Genomic DNA, 25,269 nt, shown 5'->3' with positions numbered 1-25,269 from the left:
TGGTTGGGATCTTGCACAGCAAAATGGCTTCCCCAAAAGATTGGACTTTTTGCTGTAAGGAAAGTGATGGGGAAAATGCACTGGGAAGCCTGGGGTGATCCTTGCTTTGTCACCTTAGGAACAGAGGACGTTGCCCATCATCAGAAATAGGGAGGGGTTAATATGGGCTACCTCAGAGCTTCTGTCCTTGCTCCAGAATGTCACAACTCACCCGCTTGTCTGCTTCTCCCCCAGATGACCAAGCTCAGCCTCTCACGGCCCAACGACCCTCTGCCAACCCTGCCAGCCCATGGCACCCACTGGTCTGTGGTTCAGGCAGGCCACGCCATCGTCCACTCATTTCACCTCTACCTGGACTGGGCATCTCGCGTGCTGGTTCTGATCCGGAACAAGCTGTGAACGGCAAAGAAACTGAACCACCATGGGTATTTTGGAAAGCCTTCTCACGGACCTGGAACTCTTAGATGCTGCTTCAGCAATACCAGTGGAGGAGGGTGCAAGGAAGGAAAGAAAGTCTATGAAACAGGGCGCCCCTGGATTCCTCTTCTGGGGGTTGCTGCAAGGGGGGGATGCTGAGACCTATGGCCCACTCACACACCCTTCCTACTCCGTGGGGGGTGCATCGTGAAACAAAAAGCGACTTCCCTTGCCCTTGGAAGAACTCATTCTCCCTCAAGGCTTGGGGAAATGGTATGGGGAACAGGGGGCTTCCCCTTCTTCCAAGGACATTTTTGCCCTCTCCTGCTCCCTGTTAAGGGAACACTATAATCTGTATGATAAGCATTGATCTGTGTCAAGTATCGGAGACCCCTTATAGGTATAGTCATGGTGGATAATCTGCCCGAAAATCACCTTGCCCACCACGATTGTTCTTTCCCCAGCACTAGATTGTGTGCTGCAATCTAGGGCGCCCTCTCAGCTTGTGCCCCACAGGTCTTGGCAGTGCCCCCAGGGAACTGAGAAATGTGCGTGAGAAGATGCCGCAATTCTGTAGATGAAGGAGGGGAGGAGAGGATTCATTGAAGGTGGGAGGTTTGACCTCTCATTGGCAGCCATCCTGATTTCATCAATAGCCCCTGCTAGTTTCTGTCCCTTGTCCACCTGCAATCTAGTACCACTCCAAAAGTGTGGCCACAATCTAGCACAGAACCAATGGTTTTCAGTATTCCTCATACAGGGTGTCACTGCACCACACACACACATATGGATTAATAGGGTACGTCAGGGTGGTTGCTGTTGTCTTTTTAAAGATGCAAACTATTTTAAAGATAAGATAGCATAAAGGGCGTTGGACGCATTTAAAGGGGGCATCATTCCCCATTCTCACACAGCGAGGCAATGCTTCTTCTAAGATGCGATATCATGCGTGTCTTGTCTAAAAGCAAATGACGTTTGCTTTTTATCCCCTTTCAAAACTATTATTACACATATACAGATTTATGCAGATTTCATCAATTAATTATAGCTGGACGGTCAATCAAAACTCAAGAGACAGAAAAGCTTTTAGAAGTTTGAGGCACCTTTTCTCAAAATAGATGTTCTTGTAGTTGCTTTAGGCAGTATTGAATCTTACCTGTTGTTTCAACAATAAGCAAAAAAAAATCACACATAAAACAAGCCATGTTTTTGTTAAAAAATAATTTCATTGGGAAGGAAAGTCAGAAAGTCGAGGTTGTGAAATTAATTTTCATGCTCCTGAAGAAACAACAACAAATTGTCAAAAGTTTAAGGCAGATTTGTTTACCAGCAGCGCCCTCTGCTGGATCATTTTTGTCAGCCCAGCCAATACTGTTGCCGCGGTGGGATACAAAAAGGACCAGTTAAAAAAGCAAACCAAACCAATTTCACCTTCAAAAGAGTTTTGGAATAAAGACTATTAACCCAATATGTATCCTTCTGAATGTACCCATTTGAATTTTGGCCGAACAGTTCTATAAAATGCATTGATCATAGAATCATGGAATTGTAGAACTGGAAGGGACAGAGGGTCGTGCAACCCCCAGTCATGCAGGAATCTCAGAGAGAAAATGCATTACAGATGGCGATCCATCTGCTTAAAACCTCTGCTTAAAAACCTCCAAGAATGGAGAGTCCCATCACCTCCTGAGGAAGTCTGTTCCACAGTCAGATAGCTCTTGCTGTCATAAAGTTCTTCCTGACGTTTAGTTAGAATCTGCTTTCTTGTAACTTGAATCCATTGGTTTGGGTCCTACCCTTCGGAGCAGGAGAAAACAGGCTTGCTTCATCTTCATGACAGCCCCTTAGATATTTGAAAATGGCTATCTATCATATCTCCGCTCAGTCTCCTCTTTACCAGGCTGAACATATCCAACTCCCTCAACTGTTCCTTATAAGGCTTGATCATCTTGGTCGCCCTCCTCTGCACACCTTCCAGCTTGTCAATATCCTCCTTAAATTGTGGTGCCCTGAACTGGACTCAGAACTCCAGGTGTGGTCTGACCAAAACAGAATAGAGCAGTACTATTTTTGATGGAGAAGTTCATCCCATTCTCGATACCCCTTCACGGCTGTAGTTAACCCTCCCCACTCCTGTTTCAGGTATTTATCATGAGCCCTTCATTGCTCCACAGTATTTATAAAGCCATTAGGTTTCTTCATTGTAAGTTATTATTATTTTATAATTTATTATCTGTTCCAAGTCTGGTTCATTTCATTATTATTATTAATTATTATTATTATTATTAATTATTATTGTCATCATCATCATTGTGTTTATTATTATTTTTATTATATTTTATGAATGTTATTTTATTTTGAGCATCTTCCAAGTATTTATTGACCGGCTCCTCTCTCTTTCTTTATCTATCTCTCTCCCTCTCTCTCTTTTCCCTTTTTTGTAATAAAAAAGATTTTTAAAAAGATGGGGGGAAATAAATTTGAAATAAAAAAAATTAAATGTATAAAAACAAAAGAGCTGTGTTTTTAATATGAGAAATGATCTAAAACATATAATTCAATTGTCGCTCATACAACAACTACTATTATTCAGACAAACAGCCAACGACGGTTTCCGAACCCGGCATTTTGGAGCTGCAAGTGGGAGGCTAGCTGAGCACCCAGCTACAATAGCACTTTACCTGCCATGCCACCATGGTTGTTTTCCTCAGCAAGCCTGGCAGTCGCAGAGCTTTGGGCTTCTAGGCTGAACTTCCAGCCTGCATCCAGTCAGCTCATCTAAAGGGCCAATTCCTGTCTCCAAAACCCCATAAAATTTAGAGCTTGCTCCTCACAGTCCACACCACACATTTCAAGTACTGTGCTATGTACCACAGTCATGGCTTCCCCCAAGGAATGCCGTGTGCTGCTGTTTGTTAAGGGAGCTGCAATTCCCAGAGAAGACCAATTATTAAACCAATCTGGGAATTGCAACTTTCTTCGTGGGTGGAATAGTCCAGCAGCACAGGTTCCCCTCCCTCTGGGGCTTGCTTTATTTATATTTACAATTTATATACCACCTTTAATCTTCCAAGGTGGCGTACATGGTTCTCCCTGTCTCCTCCTCACAACAACCCTGTGAGGTAGGTTAGGCCAAGAGGCAGTGACTGGCCCATGAATTGAGCTTCATGGCTGAGCAGGGATTCGAACCATCGCCTCCCAAGTCCCCTTCCCACCTTTGCTGGGCCGAGAAAGCAGGGCTTGATGCTTGATGAATTTACTCTCCCCTCTTCCCTCCAGCTTTATAAAACGAAGCAGACTGACACTGATTAATCCTTTAATTTATTTAATCAACCAGAAATTAACAACTCTTGATCTTCTCATTCCCCACACAAGGGGAGATTATATGAAGCAAAGCCGATGAGATAAATCAGGAGAGCTGCAGACGGGTTTTGGGGGGAAGGCATGTGAGGTGGGGACAGTGTTGAGGGGCCAGGGCTGCCATCGGGGGGCCAGGGCTGCGACGCTGAAGGAGCCCAGAGCCTTGAAAAGGAGCCGTAACAGTTCAGTGCCTGGTTGAAATGGACAATGTGAAAACAGGGCAGGGCAAGACCTATTTTACTACTCAAACATATTGTACACGCCACATACATAAAGACACTTGGGCCTCGCTCGCTGACATCCCCTCAGGATGTGGGGAGGCTATCAGAATTGTTAGGGTGCTTTCACAACAGAGAAAGCTGGGGTTTAGTGTATACATGTGCTCCACGCCTTGGTTATTGGGAAAAAGTCTGAAGTCTTTATGACACTAGCTCAAAACGCCTCCTAAGAGCAGTGAGAGAATAAGCCTGCTACATGGGACACAGAACAGGGAGCTGCAGGAGTTTCTGCTGACCCTGGGATTTGTAGATAGGAATATTTGATGGGAATGGAGGAGAGTGGGAATTTTCCCTCTCAGGAACGAAACAATAACTGAAGCAGCCCGGTATCTACCTTTGCAAAGTGCAAGCTGAGTAATATACTAGTAACCTTGTTTACAGACAGGCCCTATGCAGGATTAGTGAGGAACAAGTCCAATATGCACCGCAAACAACCTTGGATAAATAAATGGTTATATACAGCCCTTGGTGTCAACTGACAGTGGATACACACAATTCTACTGCAGTAGCAAGCAGAAGGCAATCCTATTGGTTTCTACTGACATAAGTGGGTGCTGCAGCACCTAAATAACAAGGCCGAAAGTTTGTCACAGTGGCTATTTCCTAACTAGCCACAGCCCTCACAGAACTTGCCAGAAAGCATAAGAGGGCCTCAAAATTCAAGGAGTCACAGTGGGATTGGGCCAGGATCTCCTGCCACACTCCCCACGAGCAACTGCAATGCACAATCTGAGAGGTATTCCCCCATGATCTGTGGCCATATGCCAGAGGCATGTCGGCGCCTAAAGAAGAAAACATCCGAACAGCATTAATGGAATAAAATCGGGGGACACAATCCTCTGGGATTTTGTCATTGGGCAAAGTGAGGCAGCCGCCTCGGGCAGCTGATTCTGAGAGGTAAAGAGACAGGCCTCTTCGTGATCCCTGAAGTTGCCTTCCGCAGGTGCCGTGGCGGATGCTGCCCCTCAGTTTTTAAGAATGATTCAAATGCCAGTGTATTGGTGGGGACCATCTTGTCCTTTGCCTTAGAGGGGGAAATCTCATGGCCAGCTCTTGGTGTTGCCTTGCTGAACCGAAGGAGAGCTCCACAAGAATGCAACAATATCATTTCACGGCTTCCATTTATCCCTGTGAGGTTCCTGCACAACACCTTCCTAATACATTTCACCCTCTGGGCTTCACCTGCCCACCTCCCACTCTACCGCTCCAAACTCAACACATGAGGCAGCTGTCTCCTCTTGCCTCCTGGTAGGGCTGCCAAAATCATAATAATGATGTCTTCCTCGCCCCACCCCCCCAAAAAGTAACTGCTTGTACAGTTTGAAATGGGCCTGATCCATAGGTCTGCTCTCGCCCTTTTACCCAACCTAAAAGTCATGGCAACCTCAAAGAACCAATGTTTTCACAGGTTGTGAAATGGCCATGCGTTGCCTAAGCAGAGGGAAGGGGAGGGCATATTTGTGATAGATCAAACGGTAGGATGGATGGGTGAGCAAATGGAAGAGAAGGGATGTGATGGTGGGAGGTCTTGTTCTCCACCCAACATCCTCTCTCTCACTCTAGCATGGCTCCCCGTCATCCTCGTCACCAGCGTCTCCACTGTGACCTCCTGCGAGCCCAGCATACCCTCCCGCGTAGGCCTTGCGCCCGCTGCAGGGAGCCATTGGGCCCGGAGGGCTAGGGGAGAAGTCTAGAGAGTCACTAACGCTGAAGATATATTTATCCCAGAGGAAGCGTTCGAGGTCAGGGGCCAGAGCGGGAGAGCCGGGACCTCTGCTGCTCCCCATCGACGCCGTGTGCTTCTCAAAAATCCGCCGGCGGTACTTGAATTCCAGGATGGTCTTGGTGTAGGTATTGAGGGTCAGCACAGAGGCTGACATGCAAAGGGTGAACGAGAGCCAGGCCATGCTGTGGGAGAGAAATTGGGGAGGGGGTGCAAAGGGATGGATCTCAAGGTCATTCTTGCACTGCCAAATCTATCCAGATCCCCCATGATAACTTTCCAAAACTCCTTTTCCATGTATACACCGGTTCTGACATAATTCTTCACCCATTCATGTCACGCAGCCTTTCTCAACCTGTGGGACCCCAGATGTTGTTGAACTACAACTCCCATCACCCCTAACTAGCAAGGCCAGAGCTCAGGGATGATGGGAGTTGTACTCCAACAACATCTGGGGACCCACAGGTTGAGAACCGCTGAAAGGTAAAGGCAAAAAAAAGGTACCCATTCATGTACCACTCCTTCTGTTGGTGTCTAGATAGCTGGAAGAGGACCAGCCTAGACCAAACAATAAACGAGATGTTATGGGCTGCCGTCCCATAGTCAGTGTGTTCAGTGCTTCCGAACCCTCTCTTCTTCACCCTCACAGAAACCTTTTGACATCAACAGTCCAACCAACCATGTATGATGAGGTGTTGCCAAACCATGGGTTTTTGTTCCATAGGCTTCCTTGGCTTATGATGTCGGATACCAGATGGGGAAACAGAGGCTGAAAGGTTTGCTCCAAAGAACTGAGCTAAAACAAAATTGGGGTGGGAGGAGGGAGTGTCAAACAAATGATTCGAATTTGGGTTTGCTTGCAAAAATGCAAATGTAACATATTTAGGGGTTTTAGCAAGGCAGGGGGAGGGGACAAAATGGAAATTGGGCACATTGCTACTATATAGCACGGGGTGGTATTATAAATAAGGGAGATTCAGCCTTGGATTCCGTGCTGGGTGACCCCCGAGCAGCTGTCATAAAAAAATCTGAAAAAACTGAAAAATCCCAGAATGAAGAGGCAGAAGGAGCAGTATTACTACTGATTGGGGCATGTGTCATGTTGAGTCCCAAGTCCCAACCAGCAAGCAAGAAGTAGCAGAACTGCAAAATAACCATAATATGAATGGAACCCTGAACACGGGTTCTCAGGTCTAATGCTTTCAGTCACAATAATTTACTGTCCACTCATCCAGTAACTTCTCCCATCTTACATTTCTTCTCTCCTACCTTTGTCCATCATTCTGTCTCTCTTTCTCCCCTCTTTCCACTTCCTTTCCCATATCCTCTCCTCCTCCTTTCATCTTTGGACAGAGCAACAACTCCACTCTCAAATGCAAATGCCAACAGCCAAAGTGGCTGGATGCAAATGGAAAGGGGGCTCCTGCACCTTTAAGCTACAGCTGCTGAAATTCCTGCTGCTATGCTTTAATTAAAGGCATAGGAGCCCTGTCCTGGGTTGCATTTACCCTACCCACACCCCACTCCTCTCCCATGCTGGCTTTACTCACCCAAATGACCAGCCATAATACCATGTCTGAGGTCTCCAGTCTTTTGGTCCCAGGTTCACAGCCACCTGAAAGACGGTCATGTACATCATATGGGCTACCATGCCCAGGAGCCCTGTTGGGAAGGGGTGGTCAGAAAGATACTCAGAATATGCCCAGCCACAGTGCTCTTACTTCTCTTGGGTACCACTTTCTGGGGTCTGAGCTGAATAGGAGCAGAGCCATGGCAGCCCAACAGAAAGCAAGTTTGACAGACTTGAGAGATTTCACTTACAAGTGTAAGGCTGTACATTTCAGAATCCTGGTGTCTGCTGCCTCGGGCAGTCACCACACTTTGCCTAATGGTAGGGCCGACCAATCCCTGAAATGCTGTTTTACTTTGCTTGGGAAATTGTGTCCTTGAGAAAACACTCAAACTTGAGATTCTATCCCTACCTGAAAGCTTAAAGTTGTACATTCTAGGGAAATCTATACCAAGGCTTGATCCTGCTGAATACATGAACTGACAGGCATTTGTGGCCCGGCTTAGCTCATGGCTTCAGTATTTCACTTTATTGTTTGCCTCTAGCAATGGACACACACTATTGATCACATGCTGGGAAATGAGGCCAGCTACCTCGGATTACCCTTTACAAAGCTGGCAGAGTGCCTTGCTGGGCACCACATATGAATAAGAAATGTTGTGGTGGTTTTAATTTATATCCCATCCTTCCTCCCAAAAGAGCCCAGGGTAGCAAACAGTCTTTCGGCCAGTGATCTCACGGTTGCCAGGAAGCGTATCTTTCAGCTATCAAATGTTTGTGTATACAGGAATGTTTTAAAATTCCTCCTGAAACTCAACAATGAGGGAGACAGACACAAACTCAACAATGGTGGAGGGCACCACCACTGAGAAGGCCCTGTCATGGACAAGCATCAAGCAGGCAGTGGCCAGTGCTTGCCCCACCAAGCATGTGCAGTAACCTTTTCAAGGGGGGGGGGCGACGACACATTACACACAAATGGGTATAAAGAAACTATAACAGTTTGGGGTTGCATGGTTTTGTTTTCATTTTTGGGGCTTCAACCTTTGCCTGCCACCTGTTTCCCACTCAAAATCACTCCCCAAATACTTTTCATTTAAAAAGAGAGACTTCCTTGTACACATTTAGATATAATGTGAACATGATACAGGAATGACTGGACCATGAACTCTAGTACTATATGGATGGGGTTTGGGTCAGTGGTGAAAGTCCATACAAAATGAGAGAATCGGAGAGTCAGGGACGGAGATCTTTAAAGCATTAAAATCGGGATGTGGAAAATATGGAAACGAGGAGAGGCAGGGCAGAGATTTGAAGATATGCTTCAGAGGTCCAGACTATGGGGAGCCCCGAAAAATCAACAATTATAATTTGGTCTTTTTTATTTTAGTTTTTTTATTTTAATTGGATTATGATTGGATATATTAATTGGGTGTTTTTTTTGGAAAATTAATAAAAATGATTTTAAAAAAAGAAAGTCCATACAAAATGAGTGTTAGGTCTGAGTGCTGTGTGTGGATACCTAGTGGGACTACCAGAGGCGCAGAGTAGATTGAGATACCTGAGAGAACGGTGATCACAGCCGCAAAAGCATTGATCTTGAGCCCATCAATGAAGTTGGCATAGTAGACGGCATCCAAACACATCAATAGAAACCCCACAGTCAACAGGATAATATAAAGGAATTCGGAGGCAACGGAGAGCCACAGCACCCCTGGAAAGTAACATGGGTGGTGAGTGGGAGATTATAAACAAGCTATATGTCTCAATTCAACCCCCAGCATCTCCAGGTAGAGCTGCTGCCAGTCAAGGTAGACAAAACTGGGCTAGACAGACCAGCAGCTTAACTCAGCATAAGGGCTTTCCCGCTTTCTCCAGGCACAGGCCTGGGCATTAACGCTCCATGTCAAAGCAATCTTGTTTTCGTCCTGGAGCTTTCCCTGTGAAAACCTGCTCGACGAACGGCAGCAGCTTCCTAAATTCCTGTTTATAACACTTGCGATGTTTTTAACATGTTGATAACACATGGCAAGCCTTTGGGATGGAGTTAACTCTACAATGAATCAGTTCATACATAATAAATAACTAAGGAGGAAAAAATAGTGCTCAGCCTCATTACTTGGTTCGGCAATAATGAGCATCACAGTGACCTGTTTTGTAGGCACATTTAAACTGCGGACTTCAATTGAATTCACAGTCGTTCCTTCTCCCCGCTGAATCGTGGAAGCTGTAGTTTGGGGATAGAGGAAGATCTCTAATGGCATCCTCACCAACTAGATTCACAAGATTGTTTGGTGTGGGGGACACATGACGGTTGGTATAAAGCCAACTTTTGTAGCCGGGATGTAGAAGAGAAGAGAAACAAGAGGAACACAGAAAACTGCCTTATGCTGAATTGATTGGCAGTAGCTATGCAGGGCTTCCCAGCCCCACCTGAGGACACCAGGGATTGAACCTTGAGCCTTCTGCTCCATGGATGCTCTACCACTGAGCTGTACTCCTTCCCTGTGAATTAAAGGGCTGTGGAACACTGCATATTAATTAGAAGTATGGTAAACAGAGAGCAGGGGTTGGGTTTCCTATTTGTCATTGAAATTAATGTAAAATATCCCATGCTGGAGTAAAACGTTCATGCACAACAAATAGGTCCAATGCAAGCATTTAGCATTAAGCTCATATTCCAAAACTGCAAACTGGTTGCCAATATTGTAAGATCTTTTAAAGATGTCACCCTTTGCTCCAGTACTGCAGGGTATGTTGAGATCTATGCCCCTGTCATTAGGATGACCTAAGTGGCCCCCTGCCGTATCTGGAGTATAGGATTGTTCGGCCTGAGTTATTAATTTCAATAACTTAATTAGCTCCCAGGCTTTAAATAACACTCCCGTGTCAAAGGTTCCATTTGTGATTTCCGAGTGTTTGTGAAATATACATCTAGCAGCGGGCAACAGATGAAATACTACATCATAATATTTTATAGCACTATAAGATGCACATAATTTAAAATAAATAATAGGAGGTCCAGAGGAAAACCTAATGCACAGAAGTTTTAAAAATATTGTGCTGACTACCAATGTCCAGAATGTTTCTGCCCTATACATTTCCACTGTGGTGGTGGGGTTTTATTTGGGGGGGTGTCAAATTTTATTACAAAAGCCAGTCATTTCCAGGAAGTGGGTAGCTCTTTGCTGTTCATAAGTTTAGCCCTGTCCTCTTAGGAAAGGTTCAGAGCTGGCAGCCACCTCTGCTTCTTGTAGAAGCAAATTCCATAGTTTAACTATGCCCTATGCGAAGAAACACTTCAGTTAAACTATAGCATCTGCTCCCACAAGAGGAGGCAGGAACGACCACCATCTTGGATGTCTGGAGCAGACAGGACTCAGTCGGATGAGCCACTGGTATGTCTCAACATAAAACAGCATTATTAATTCTGCCATTTCCCATTTGTGTTTGCATCCTTAGACAAGATGGCCTGTTTTGCCCTCCCCAAATCTCACCTTTCTCCGACTCGGGGGGCAGCTCAATGAAGCTCCGGCACTTCTCCTCTAAAAGGGTGGAACAATGAAAGAAGACAGTGTCAGTTTATCCAAAGGCTGGTGCTGATCGCGACAATTATGTCATTCTTCTGTTTGTCAAGATTTCCTTCTCCCCTCGCAGCGAAAGAGGGCTTCCCACTCTTTACTCCCCATCCAGGCTTGGAACGCACTTGTCTTTTAAACTGCAGGTGGCTTCATTTGAGCCAGGATGCAGCCCCAGGACCGGGGGGTGGGGGGAGGTGAGTAAAACAAACCCAACTACATATGGGGTGGATCAGGAATCCAGATCTACACCACTATTTTAAAGCACATTTCCCCTACAAAGAATCCACAGAGCTACAATGCCAAGTGTCATGAGCAAGCTACAGTTCCCAGGATTCTTCGGGGGAAGTTGTGCGCTATAACTGCATGGTGTGCATGCGGTCTGTTCTGCATGACCACTGGCCCTAGATCACAAGAGGTGGAGACCTCATCTTATTCTGCTCCTCTGCTGCCCTTTGACAGCCACCTTCCACATCCCCACCGCCAACACTCTTCCCCTTTCCCTCTCTTGTCTATCTAACAGGAGAGGGGCTTGTGACCTAGCTGTCAAAGTAATAACAGCCGTCATGGAATCTGCTCCGCATGAGATGTAGGCTGGTTTCGTACCTCCGTGATGCTCCTCACACGAGAGCCAGAAGCCCGTGTGGAAATAGCGGAAAGCGTACTTGTCTTCGCCCGTTTCCCAGATGTACTGGACCACGTGGGGGTCCATGGTCACGTTCCCATCCATTGTCTCGTTGCTGTTGATGGGCACGCAGTTCCCCTTCTTGACGGCCGAGAGGCAGGGGGGCTTAACCACCTTGTGGGTCCCCTCACACCAATAGCTGGTGCAGAAGGCCGAAACCGAAAAGCAGAGGGCCAAAGAGTTGAGGCCCAAGGAGAGCATTGAGCGGGACCTTCGGCTCAGTTTAATCATCGTCCCTGTTTTCCCAAGAGATGTGAGGAGCTGTCTGTTTTGCTGCCTGAAGTCGCACCCAAAAAATTCGAATTCGCTCACAATTCCCAGAAAACTATGTTCTACTGTTGGATAAATCTGCTGGTTCCTTGTTTCAGTGGAGACAAGCCAATTCTGAACAAACCTCCGTTTACAGAGAATGCCTCACTTTTGATCATGATTTTCTCCTCCTTATTCGTATGCTGTGGCCCATCCAATATGCCCACTATGAAGCAGTACACCACAAACTGGTGTAATCATAATTTGAACTCAGCCTGGGGTTCTGTTCTTATTAGGGACTAGTTACTTGAGGAGTGCTTAAGAGCCAGGCAGGTGCTGGCACCCAAGATACCTAAGGTCTCAGAAAGAAATTAGTTTGAACTAATGAACACAGAAGGAGATAGGCAACATGATTCCTACCTAGACCTTCCAGATTTTGATTAATGATCTGTGTATAAAGTAATTATTAGCAGGTTGCCTAGTTTATGCTGAGTACTTTAAAAAGCACTTTAAAACACACACATACTTTCCCCCACTGCTAACCTTCCCCCTTTTTATAGCTATATTAATTAATTATTAACAACACCCATTCAAAGTCTTGTTAAAAAGCTGTTGTAGGCCATTGCCCCGATTAATCAATCTTCCAAATTAAAATCTTAAATCCCTTAAGGTTTGGTTTGGTTTTTTAAAGTGATGGGTTTGAAGTCAATGCAAAAAGTCTTTTAGAGTCCACAAAGAATTGCAAACCATCTCGGATTTCCCCCTCACAGGTCCTTGACTAACAAAGTCTCTTCCAAACAGAGTGGAAATAGTCTAAACTTTAGTCTAATTGCTGCAGTCTAAATGCTGCACAGTAGCCCTTCTGAAATAGTTTTAAAGAGTGAAAACCTCCCCATTAGAGTTGGGGTGTCAAGAAATGTGGACGCCCAGCTTCCCCCTTTTCTAGCAGCTCAGAGGGGACTGTATAAACAACTCTACAGTTTGTCACGAGGCATGGAGTGATTTAAGGTTTGCCAGTTCTGCTTGTCTGCTAAGAGGGGAAAGCTCTGTGAGCTTTCAAAGGCCTCGTCCACCCCTCAAATTCAAGCCCCTGAGAAGGGGGAAAGGAGTGGAAAACCCAGCCTGCAACCCTGACTCCCCAAAATGACTTACTACTAGCAAGTTCCGTTGTCTCGAGCACCCCTCTTTTCCCTCTAGATTGGTACCCCCAGTGGTGTTTTTGGGAGTAGCCAGATTAAGGCGCAGTCTTCACAACCCACAATGGCCGTCACTTGTGGTGAAGAGGCAATGCTTAGAGTTCTAGGTTCTGCTCACTCAAAAATCCAACTAGCCCTCTGAAATGCCCCTTATTTTTCATTCAGATCACTCCTGTTAAGAGTTTCCTCCTGGCCCTCCAATTCTGTTAGAAACTGTCTTCAGATAAGGCCTGTCTGTCTCTGCCCCCTACACCCAGTCAGTCAGCTGTGTCCTTTTGGGGTCAGACGGCTCCAAGGGCTTTTTGTTTGTCCTCCTTTAAGAATTATATTCTAATCCACTTTCCCTCAGGCACGAAGGAATCCAATCTCTTCCCTTCTGTCCTGACTCCATCGCCGCTTTCCTTCAAAAATATCCTCCAATTCACGCTTGCAAGTTTGCAGGGTGATTATTGTTCAAATACACACTACAATTGCAAGAAGACGCAAGTTTGCCGTGCTGATTCTCTTCAGGGTCTTGAGATCTGCCTGGCCAAACAGTTGCCTGGAAAGGGATGATAAAAATCCAAAGTTTGTGCAAAGCTGAAGAGTAGCAGGCTGAGAAAAGAAAAGGAAGAGACAAAAGGTTCTTTCTGGAGGTACTTTTGTCAAAGTTGTCTGGTGAATCTCAGCCCCCGCAAAAGCAGCCGTGGGTTCAAATGGAACAGGGCCTTTCAGTCTGTTGCTTGAGGGAGTTGAAAAAGTGGGTTCTGAGGAAAGCTTAAAATGCCATCCGGCAGCAACAGAAGGAGACAGTGTCCACTTCAGTTCCAAATCACCCAAGTGGAAGAAAAGACCTGATGTTCAACATCCAAATATTTTGATCCTCTTTCTTCACCCAGGGTCGGCTGCCAAACTGATTCAAAATAACATCGTTTACGAAAAAGGTTTCGCTGGCGTAAGGTTGTTGCCCCGAGTCCTTCAGCTGACCTGGTGGCTGGAGATCAACCCCCAAACATCGGATTTGGGGCCCACACTTGCACAGCCATTGGAGAGAAGGTCTGGAGTTCTTTCCTCAGCAAAGAGACAGCACCCAGCACATGTCCACCCCAAAGGTTTCAAAGGAGCCAAGGACCCCTTTGCAGGCGAAGGAAAGTGCCGCTCCCAAGGGCGCAGTGTGCAGCTTGTGAGAAAATGCTCCCCAGATGCTGCTCAGAGGGAAGAATCAGGAGGTGCTCTGCAATCCGGCTGTGCAGAGTGGAGAGGTGGCATAAGCAGTGTGATAAATGAGCAAGCGGCGGAGAGCTCCGGCACCCTCCAGCGCGGCACCGTCCCCGGGGGATAGGAATCAGGCGGAGAAGTGCGGTGGCGGCTGATTAAAAAACCTCTTCATTAGTGCCAAGGGGGCACCAGTGCCAAGTGGTGGGGATTAGCATCTAATAAAGGGGGAGGGCAGGGAGAGGGAGGGGGAGCATCTCCGCTTTGGTCTTCCCTTTCTGCAATCGCCCGGCTGCCAGGAGGAGAGGATGAGAAATTGGATGCGGAGATGAAGGAGCAGCTGGGGTCAGAGGGGATGGAGTGGACACGGAGGCAGAGAGAGACAAAGAGGCTGGAAGGCTGACAAGGGCTTGTTGGAGGGGAGAGAGGGGAACGGACGCCAACAGGAAGGCAAATTGTATGGAGATGGAGCGGGGATAATGGGGCACGGATCGATCAACAGTGGAAGACGTGCACGTTAATGGGTGGATTGATCGATGTCACACACACACACACACACACACACAGAGAGAGAGAGAGAGAGAGAGAGAGAGAGAGAGAGAGAGATCATTATTTCAGAAGCGAAATATTCCCCCACCACCACAACAAAATCTGGATCTTCAGCACTTGTATGTGTGTATTAATGTATGTAAACAAACAAAACAAATATTGTGGGCAGATGGTACCAAAGAAATGCAAAAAAAGTTCATAGTTGTAGTTTTTCATTAGTTTGCTTTTCACGGTCATATTTCACTCCACAGAAAATATCTATTGGCACGTAAGGATTGTGGGCGTGGAGAGGAAGGTGTGGAAGGGTAGAGAAAGACTGGCCAGTGGACAGGCCAATACAAAGAAATGCTTTATGTTACAGGTGGGTGTAGATGCCGTCTGTCTATATATGAGAGAGAAAGAGGTGTGGATGAGTGAATAGAGAGGCAGGAGATATGGCGATCCCGTGGAAAGGGGAAGAGAGAAAGAGAATTCAGTCTGCCCAGCACATTCTATTTTCCCCTTTGCACATACAATTCCTGTGCGTCTTTGTGCCCTGTGTGGCCCCATCTCGCACACCCATCCTGCTGTGTCACCCTGCCCCGGGTTCACAGTCTTTCTATTTGGGACCCTGTGTCTCTTGGGATTAACTCCCAGCTGGCAATAAGGAGATTTTTTGTGTGTCCCTTTCATTAAGAGCAACACAGAGAATCAAACCACTTGCACCACAGCCGGCACGGACTTAAAACACAGCAAAGTAATTAGGACACAGAGGATCTAGCAGGATGGGCTGGGAGCCAGAACTCCAGTCTCCAGGGTTCTCAGAGAGAGGGGAGGGGTACGCCTGCTGAAAAAACAGCAGAAAACAGGGGTGCGTGTGCTGAGGGCTCCCAAGGTTGTGGTGGGAATAGAATCTAGTCCCAGGATTAGAAGAGGCACAACTGGATGACCAGACGGACACTTCTGTATCTTTAATGGTGCTGTGTGAAGGAGTTTCTGTGCATGTAGCAGGGCTGAGAAACATCTGCGGCGTAAAAAAGCTGCCTGCTAAGAAGCCAGACCATCTACTGTCCAGATACTGCCTGCACTAACTGGCAGCCCCCTCCCCCCAGTGGTTCTGCCTGCAAAGCACCCACTCTGTTATGGCCGCTGGAGACTGGTCCATTAGGGTAACTGGAGCACTGTTCCCCCCTCCCCCAGTCAGCCACCAACTTACAACCAGTCCAGGGGGTAGCACCCTTCTCTTCCTTCTCTTCAGTGTTGCCCTGGTATGGGCCAATAGGAAAGAGGGTAGGGACAAAAATAGCTGGTTCCCCTTGTCATTGGCTCTAGCTCCCTCTACTGGTTGTCTCCTTGCCTTTCACCCTACCACTCTCATTGGTTATGACCCTCCCCTGCATGAATTCCCTTTTTTATACAGCTGCTTAAAGTTCCTTTGATCGCTTTAGCTGGAAGTCCACATTCCTGGGTTGTTGTTGTTTTGAGAGGGAGTTTAAGAGAATAAGGAGAAGCTGTTTTCAGGCACCTTATAATTATCACAGGAAAAGGCACTTCCTTACTGTTAACACCAGTGTCTAATGGCATTACTAGTTGTGATTTATGGGTCACTCCTCCTCCTCCTCTTCTTCTTCTTCTTCTTCTTCTTCTTCTTCTTCTTCTTCTTCTTCTTCCCTGGGCTTTTTGGGGTTGAGCAGGGAGGGAACTGTAGGCATGACCTGCAGAAGCAAACAGTTTTGGGGACACCGAATGCCCCACCAGCAGCTTCAGCCTCTCCCCTTTGGAAGGCACAAGTAGTAATCATCTACTATATGTATTTTGGTCGTCAGTTCTCTATGCATCTGGGCACGTCTTAAGAGACCATAACCAAATCTGGCATAATGGTTCCTGAGATCAATGTCATGGACCAGGGGTCCCCAAACTAAGGCCTGCGGAGGAGCACTGGAAATAGCTTGTGCGCATGCGCAGGCATTATTTCTGGTGCACATCCGGGTCAGAGGAGGCCCGTGCCCATGCACACAAGCTATTTCTGGTGCTCTTCTGACCCGGAGGTGCGCCGGAAATAGCATGTGCGCATGAGTATGGGCACGCACTCCCCCACCCTCTGGCCTGCCACACAATCAGTGCTGGAGACACCGGCCCAAGGCACAGTAAGTTTGCTGACCCCTGTCATGGACTGACTGGATGCAGAGGAGTGGGGGTAGGCACCAGCTGAGGAGCCCCCATGAGAAGAAGGCTCTGTGCCAGCAGATTGGTAGTGGGTCTTGATGCGCAGTCAGAGGAAGAAGAGGGAGCAGACTGGGAGAAGGAAATGTCGGAACTCGGAAGCCGAAGAGGTAACAGGGTTTAGTGGGCAGGAAGAGGCTGTGGCAGTTCAGAAACAGAGGCGGGTCAAGAGGCAGAGTGCAGGCAGGTTGCTGAAGAAGCCTGGGAATCTTCCTGCTCCTTCTGTGACCAGCTTCTCCCCACCTCTGGTCTCCCATAACACAGAGGAATGAAGAGGGCAGAGCAAAGAGAGACAAGTCAACAGAGCCTTAGAGAGTGGTGTATTTTGTGGTTTTATATCTCGATTTTATTCTGTTTACTGCCCTGAGACCCCCAGGTATATAAATTCAATAAATAATAATAATAATAAGGTGGGGACCTTCAGTCCTCACAACTGCCACATTGGGGCAACACCTACTGGGAAGAGTCACTGCGATTGCTAGGCCGGTGTTGTTTTGGTTTCTTTGAATAAAGAGTCAGCTTCTCTGACACTGGGTGTGTTATTGCTGACTTGCTCCTAACTCTGGCTCCTGACAATCAAGGCATAGGTCTGGATACAACTGGATGCCATTTTGAATCAAGACAGCAGACTGAACCTTTCGAAATAGCACTTATTTCAGCCACTGGTTTCACAGCGCTGATTTTTGGATTATTAGAATTCCCAAGCAACTCTGGGTATGAGGCTCCTAATCACTAATAAATTGTTTTATGCTCTGGATTTAATGTTATGGAGGGGGAAGAGAGACCCTCTTCAGCTGGTGATGTGTATTACTTCAAAATGTGCTTAGCCGACCCAGTTGTACTAGGGGGCCTTTCTGCTCCCTCTGCTGAGCGAGGGTCCTGCCCTGATGGTGCTACTCATATGTGATGGAGAGGGAGATCAAGGAGCTGTTCATATAGGGATCCATTTCTTTGCTGCTGTAATGCAGCTGGCTCTCAGGTACTGAGAGCCCGGCTGTTTCCAATGGGGGGTTCCTCAGACTTTTAACAACTGCTTGTCAATAAAGTTCAAATAGACATCTACACCAGACATTTAAAGCACATTGCATCCCCCCAAAAGAACCCTGGGAATTGTAGTTTACCCATCACAGGACTACAATTCCCAGCACCCATAACAAACTTCAGTTCTCAAGATTATTTGAGTGAAGCTTTAAATTTGTGCTTTGTGTATGGTGTGGATGTGATTTCTTAAGGAAATCACATCCACTGTAAGAAATTCACCACTTCAAAGCTCAGGCCCATCCTCGGGCAAGTCAAGACCTCCCAGCTGGGGATTTCTACCATGGCACTGAAAAGCTCCTACATACATCTCAGAACTGGCCAGGAGGGAGACTTCTAGGAAGATTGCGACCTTTTCCCCTGGCACTGCTCTTGCGTTTTTAAGATCAGCTTCATCCAGCGGATATTTAGAAGGATGATGCTTTTCCTGGAATGAAGATAAAATAAAGGAGAAAGTTTGAGCTGCTAAAATTCCAGTTAACAGGTTGTTATTAAAGACATGCTTTAAAAGTCCACAATCTTCCTTCCAAGCAGGCATTAGCATGTATTCTTAAAAGGTTACCATTAGATCTGAGGGAGGGAGAGAGGGGGGAAGAGTGGTGCAGTGGTTAGAGTGTCAGCGTAGGACTTTAGCACCCCAGCTTGAAATCCCCACTCAGTCATGAAGCTTTGGACATGCCACTGTCTCCCATCCTAACCTACCTTGCAAGGTTGTTGTAATGATAAAAAGTGGTGGTGGTGGGTAGATTTCTGCTGTATTGAGTTCCTTGGAAAAGGGGGATAGATAGATGATAGATAGATAGATAGATAGATAGATAGATAGATAGATGATAGATAGATAGATAGATAGATAGATAGATAGATAGATAGATAGATGATAGATAGATAGATAGATGGATGATAGATAGATAGATAGATAGATAGATAGATAGATAGATAGATAGATGATAGATAGGTAGGTAGCCGTGTTGGTCTGCCATAGTCAAAACAAAATAAAAAAATTCCTTCCAGTAGCACCTTAAAGACCAACTAAGTTAGTTCTTGGTATGAGCTTTCGTGTGCATGCACACTTCTTCAGATAGATAGATAGATAGATAGATAGATAGATAGATAGACAGACACACACACATCCATGAATCCGCTCCACAATAAATTTAGTAATTGTGAACACCACAAATAAGCCCACTTTAGCAAAAGGGTATGCATCTTCATTTCTGTCTTGCTTTATCTCAGTCATATTGTCAGGTGCCAGAATTATCCCCAGTGCAACCTGAAACTGCTTTCGGTGTCTGTTCTGTAAGGTTGCTTCCAGACAGCTTCCATGGAGCATTCCTCTCCATCAGTTTGCATGGAATGCTGCCTGTTTATTCAGTGTTCATTCTGAATTGTTTGTCGGCAGCTACCACGTTGCATCAGGAAATCTGGCCCATTTTCACACCCAGTTGCTTATCGTAAAAAAATAAAAAAAAAAAATAAAAATCCAATGTGACAGAGAGGGAAGCATTTTCGTTCCAAATCAACTTGAACTGTGCCAACCTGAAATTGCCCAAATGTGATTGCCCTCCTCGTGAAAGAAAAAAGCAACATCCGGTGGGGCATCTTCTACAGAATTCCCCTTTAAATAGCAAATCCTGAGAGTTAGCCGGGGTGGGGGGAAATGATGCGTTAAAATATAATTGCCAAGAAATCTACTATCTAGAAACTGCAAGAAATCAAAGACTCCAACCCCTTTCTAATGACCCCCCTCCCCAAGTTAGCTCCTTTTGGTCAAAAACTGAGTCAATGTATCCAAAGCTTTTTGATCAACACTCAAGCCTGCACAATATCCACTGAAACATCTTAAACTTACTATTCAAAGTACCCTTCATAGGGCCCCACCCCCCAATCACTTAGGGCTGCTCAGCAACCACCGAGCTTTTGCTTACACCCATTCAATTACCTGTTCACAGACATGAAGTCGTCCATTGATGATGATGGTGATAATAATAATAATAATAATAATAATAATAATAATAATACTTTTATTATTTATACCCTGCCCATCTGGCTGGGTTAGATGCAATCCAGAACAAATAAAAATTGTACCCAAAACCCTCTGGTGCAGGAGCCAAAGTCCAAGAAAAGGTCAGAAAGCATGATCTCCCTTCTAGAAGGTGGGAAAGGAAGCTTCAAGAAACATCAGAGCTCCCCCAGCAGAGGCAGAGGAGCATTGTGCACAGACGCACACACCTATGTTGTTATTTCTTTTCAGCCCATGACTTTTGACAACATCGCCATCAAGAGCATAGCAGCAAGGAGCCACGAGGAAGGCTCAGGAAGGCAGGGAGCAGCCGTGTTTCGCCAATGGGCATCTGGGCGGCAAGGCAGGTGCTCACGGAGAAGGTGTTCAGCCGTGGAATGAGAACCTGAAGGAAAGGACATGTTGTGAAATTAACCATTCTTCAGGCATGCTCAACACACACACACCATTAAGCTGCTTTTCTTTATTACTACTGTTATGTTGTGGGTGAACATATCAGACGACACAGCGATTCTTCAAACAGCTCTTGTTTATTCACAGGCCAGGACAGAACTGAACTGAAGGGTTCAGTCAGCCTGCTTATATAGAGCTCCGGTACAATGTAACTGTAACAATTTTCTAAAACTATCCAATCACTGAACGTCACTTTCGATCCCTTATTTGCATAACTATCTACAGTATCCCCCTGCTGGCCCAGGGTGAGAACTTCAGTACATAACTACTTCAAGGGCTGAGGCATGAGAAAGAGGCTATGGAGCTGACAGACCCTCCAAGTGTCCCTATTTCCCTGGGACATCCTTCATTTAGAGAAGCCGTCCCAGTTTCTTATTTGATCCCATAATGTCCCGATTTTCCTTAGGATGTCCCTATTTTCATTGGAGAAATGTATGGAGTTATCTGCCCCCCCAAGCCATCTGAAGGCAATCCTGTATAGGGAAGTTTTTTTTAAAAAAAAGTTTACTGTTTTATTATGTTTTTATATATGTTGGAAGCTGTCCAAAGTGCTGGGGCAACCCAGTAAGATGTGTGGGGTATAACTAGTAAAATTATCATTGTGGAACAGGACGTCCCTATTTTCACCAGAGAAATGTTGGAGGGTATGAGCTGACTGGGATCAAACTATGTTTGGCCCAGGTCTTTAAGATATCACTTCAGAGTATCCAGCTTCTATGGATGAGATCTGAATGGTCTTCAGTTTGGAAAAGTACATTTCTGGCATTGGAGTACAAAGCGTTTCGCTTGCCACATTCCCATTCTCCGTACATCTCCTTCCTTCCTCAACAACTGGGACTCAGATCTTTTCTTTCTTTTTGATCATTTATTTTAGCATACTTTAAAAAGAAGAAAAAAGACAAATACCAAATAACTGGGCAATTATATACAATCCCAGGCTGTAAGGATAAAGGCATACCTCACAGATATTTTAAGGGAATTCTATATCCGATCTATCCTTCAAATGATATTTTATACTTTTAAATTATGCTTTTATACTTTTAAATAATGATTTCAAAGATATGAGGAACACTGCTATATTTTTAATACCACTAGCTGAGTCACGAACAGATTTGACTAAGAAGAACATAAGTATTAATATTAAAGCCGCTCGCTTGTTTGATACTTAACATTTAATTTCCTTGGCGTTTCTTATGGCTAATGGTGAACTGAACTAGATACAGTCACTCAATTGCTAATAAGGCATAATAAATAAATTATTTTAAAGCATTTTAATAGCACCCTTCCATTGTATTCCCAGGATGGTTCATAAAAAGTAAAATATGAGTAAAGATGATAAGCTAAAAGGCCACAAAATAATCATAAAACAGTAAGCAGGATTGAGGAAAACAATCTCAGGAAAATAAAAAATATATATGTCTGGGGCTGAAAGGACCAGGTGGGCCTCTGCGGGGAATATATTCCACAACTGGGGCACCACCACAAAGAAGCCCCTCACAGGAAGCCCTCTGTCGAACAGCTTAACGTCAAATTGGGCCTGGAAATAGACTAGAAGCAGTGTTGTGGGCATAACATTGTACTTAATATGAAAACAATCCCCAGTTAGTAATGTAGCATCTGCATTCTGCACCAAGTGTAGATTCTGAACAACCTTCAATGGCAGCCCAATGTACAGTAGTCTAGACTGGAGATTACCAGCACAGGGATAACATGGCCAGGCTATCTCTGTTTACATACAGTTGCAGCTGTGGATCAATAAGAAGAACACAGTGAAGGCTAGCCCATGGGGGAGGATGGGGCCCTGCTCCACCGAATTCAGTCTGCTCACAGCCAGCCCCCAAGCCCCACCTGCCAGCTTCCTCTTCCTTGGTCTCAGTGTTGCACTCACTAGTAAGACTCAGCAGGGAAGATAATGGGGCACAACTACAACTGGTTGGTTCTGCCCGTCATTGGCTCTATGGCGCCACCTACTGTTGGGCCACCCACCCAACCAGTTCCATTGTGCACCAGCCCCCTGTGCTGTGAACACCACTCCCTTGGGAAGACCAATAACGTACCCACACACTCCTCCTCTCTGCATCTGGGTTTAGCTTCTGTTTGTTGGCCCTCGTCCAACCCATTACTAGAGCCAAGGACTGATTTACAGTACCCACACACTGCGACCTAATGTATATGGATCACTCAAACATCAACAACATGGAAAATATTTGAGGGCACAGATTTTCATATAGATTGCTCTTATTCAATAAAGAGTAAATTGCTTTCCAATCAGCCAGGAAAGGCATCGTAGCTTGGTCATTACCTAGTCTTAATCATAGCAGTTGACAGGAGCTGCATTCTGATATTTATACATTGGGTTGCCTTTATCATCACATGCAGCAGCACTCTCCCCAACGGGAACATTTTCAGGATTTCAAAATCACTGTAAACACTGGAGTTATTAAGATCTGCTGTCAACAAAGGTGAGGCCCTTTGGATAGTTGCAGCAGGCAGGTGAACCCACCTCCCTAGTGAGCAAAATCAGTGCTGTTAATTATGAGCACAGTTAGCAGAGCTTCCATCTCAAGGTCACCCCAGTTCTGCAATAATTTTTTTTAAAGCATATTAATTAGCATACATATCACCTTACTTTGCATAGTTTATTCATCATCGGCTCAGCATGGGATTTAAACACGGCACATAGTTGTTGCTTTCTTGCCACTAGTCAAATGTTCTGTTTGAAGAAGCACATTTCTGGTATTCCCCCCAAACGTGGCACACTTAAGTGGACAAAATATTTCTGCTTGTCACAACATGCACATGTCCTCTTGACCACAAGATATCGCAATCTGCTCCCACTGTACCAGCTTCCGATCTTTCACCAGAAACTGCTCAGTGTTTTCCAAGCTCTTCCACATACCGATAAGGACTAGTAACTTGCTTTGCGTGCAACTAACAGAGAGCTACTACAAATCTACCTATACTGAAAAGAATGGGATCGGATAAAAGAGGAGATGATAGCCCTGGGAATACAGGTTGGAATAGAGGAGTGTTGGTGCTGCCAGGAAAGGGAGGGGTCATGATCCAGATTTGGGGGGGTCTCACCCTGCGATCGGTTCCATACGAAGAGCCTGAGTTCACTTAGGGCTTCCGTGAGATTCTGGATCTTGCCCTGGAGCTGTGTGTTCTCGCTCTGCAGCTCCTCAATGGCCTCGTGCAGTTCAAACAGGAGCCCCCCACCCCAGAGAAGGGGCAGCAGCAGCAGCCAGAGCATCAATGCCATCTGCACCCCCTCCAACAACCTCGCACTGTGCGGCCGGTGCTCAGCACAACCTCGCTTCCTTCCCAATCGATCAGCCCGCCTGGGCAATCAATAGCTTGTTAATTACCCCGTCCTCCCTGAACCAAACTCTCTCTCCCGCTCTCTTAAAATAAAAATAAAAATGTGCGCAATCCCAGTCCTGAAGTCTCAAGAGGACCACAGATGGATTCAGATCCTATATCAAAGGGTGAAGCTGAGTGGTCCTGCCTGCTAGCCCACCAGATCTCCCAAAGTTTGATCAACTGCATTCATTTACTGGGGAAACTTCCTGTCCCCCAGTCAGGCCAATGCAACTGGGACCATGTTCACACAACGGTAGAAGCAGCTGACAGCCACATTTTTTTTAATAAAATGACAAATTGGTAGGGTTTGAGGGGATCACAAAAAAAAATATTGGGGAGCTAAATGCAGCCCATAGGCATGTTATCCCCTTTTTTAAGCTATGTGCATCTCCACCAGTCAGGATCAATCTGTCAGGCAGGAGCCAGCAGTAAATCACACCAGGCCAGTTGGAGTTAACTCTTTATTAGCAAGAACACGATCTGCACAGACTTGGCTGAGTGACAAACCTAATGAGCACAGCAGCTCATCCCTGGTAGGTCTTGCCCCATGGATCAGTTGCTGAGACTGAAAGTCCCTGGCTCCCGACATCCGTCTAAGTCCCCTCCTCTCCAGGGCTTTCCCCAAGCAATCAGAGACTGTGTCTGCATGCAGCCAACCTCTCCTCCACTCTTTTCACGCCTCTCCTGGTTCTGGGAGATGGGGAGGGACTTGCTCCATGACTCTTCACCAGCCTGACTCATCTCTGCCTCTTGGCCTCCCTTCTCTCCTGCTTCAGCTTCTGTCTCTGATTCTGGACCTCTCTGCCACAGACTCTCCCAGCTCACTAAGCCCTGGTACCTCTTCAGCTTCTGACACCTCTTCCCAGTCCTCCCTCTGACTACTCATGGTTGTCTCACCACCACTCCCTGGGCTCTGAACCTTCTTCCCTTGGTGGTTCCCCAGATGGTTCATCCCAGCATCCTTCTGTGACCAACCAGTCCATGAAACCACCTATGCTCAACCTATACTTTTGTAAATAAACTCAAACATTACATAACACCAGTCAGCCCCCAGTGGCTTCCTTCCAAAGGAAGCCAAACATAGGTAAGCCCTCATGCACCCCTAGAATGTCGCAAAACTCAAAGTGGGATAAATTGATTCAAAACGGTTCTGGACATGCTAATGCCTCACTTGCAGTTTTAATCTGTTCCCTGGTAGGGAGGATGGTCTGGCTAAACAGCCTCAGCCCAGTATACCTGAGCGAGCGTCTCCACCCCCATCGTTCTGCCCGGACACTGAGGTCCAGCTCCGAGGGCCTTCTGGCAGTTCCCTCACTGCCAGAAGTGAGGTTACAGGGAACCAGGCAGAGGGCCTTCTCGGTAGTGGCACCCGCCCTGTGGGACACCCTCTCATC

At 46.1% G+C, this 25,269-nt stretch overlaps 2 protein-coding genes across 6 annotated transcripts in view; one reads left to right on the top strand and one right to left on the bottom strand.

The window, feature by feature from the left end:
* IL11 (interleukin 11) overlaps window positions 1-2,894 on the top strand; it is a 67,171-nt gene extending 64,277 nt beyond the window's left edge. For all 5 annotated transcript variants that reach the window (XM_079950764.1, XM_079950765.1, XM_079950762.1 and 2 more), the window contains one exon: window positions 235-2,894. In XM_079950764.1, coding sequence (XP_079806890.1) covers window positions 235-399 — 165 coding nt within the window. In that variant the 3' untranslated portion in view covers window positions 400-2,894. The remainder of the gene's footprint in view (window positions 1-234) is intronic.
* Window positions 2,895-3,725: 831 nt separating this feature from the next.
* On the bottom strand, window positions 3,726-15,640 carry LOC307201463 (germ cell-specific gene 1-like protein). Its single transcript, XM_079950699.1, has 5 exons — window positions 11,533-15,640; window positions 10,846-10,893; window positions 8,910-9,062; window positions 7,329-7,440; window positions 3,726-5,963 (listed from the first exon to the last, which is right to left on the bottom strand). Exons 1-5 carry the CDS (start codon window positions 11,840-11,842, stop codon window positions 5,615-5,617), a joined length of 972 nt encoding a protein of 323 aa, XP_079806825.1. The 5' UTR covers window positions 11,843-15,640; the 3' UTR covers window positions 3,726-5,614.
* Window positions 15,641-25,269: the final 9,629 nt, after the last annotated feature.

Source organism: Podarcis cretensis (assembly GCF_951804945.1).
Source record: "Podarcis cretensis genome assembly, chromosome: 13".
NCBI classification, from domain to species: Eukaryota; Metazoa; Chordata; class Lepidosauria; order Squamata; family Lacertidae; genus Podarcis; species Podarcis cretensis.
The sequence above is the reverse complement of the archived record's forward strand: the minus strand, read 5'-3'. Positions and strand labels throughout refer to the sequence as shown.

Coding starts and splice junctions, on each gene's coding strand:
- LOC307201463 (XM_079950699.1), bottom strand. CDS start 11,842: ATGATTAAACTGAGCCGAAGGTCCCGCTCAATGCTCTCCTTGGGCCTC. Junction 9,063..10,845: donor GCCCCCCGAGTCGGAGAAAG/GTGAGATTTGGG, acceptor GTTACTTTCCAG/GGGTGCTGTGGCTCTCCGTT. Junction 7,441..8,909: donor TGTGATCACCGTTCTCTCAG/GTATCTCAATCT, acceptor CCTTCCCAACAG/GGCTCCTGGGCATGGTAGCC.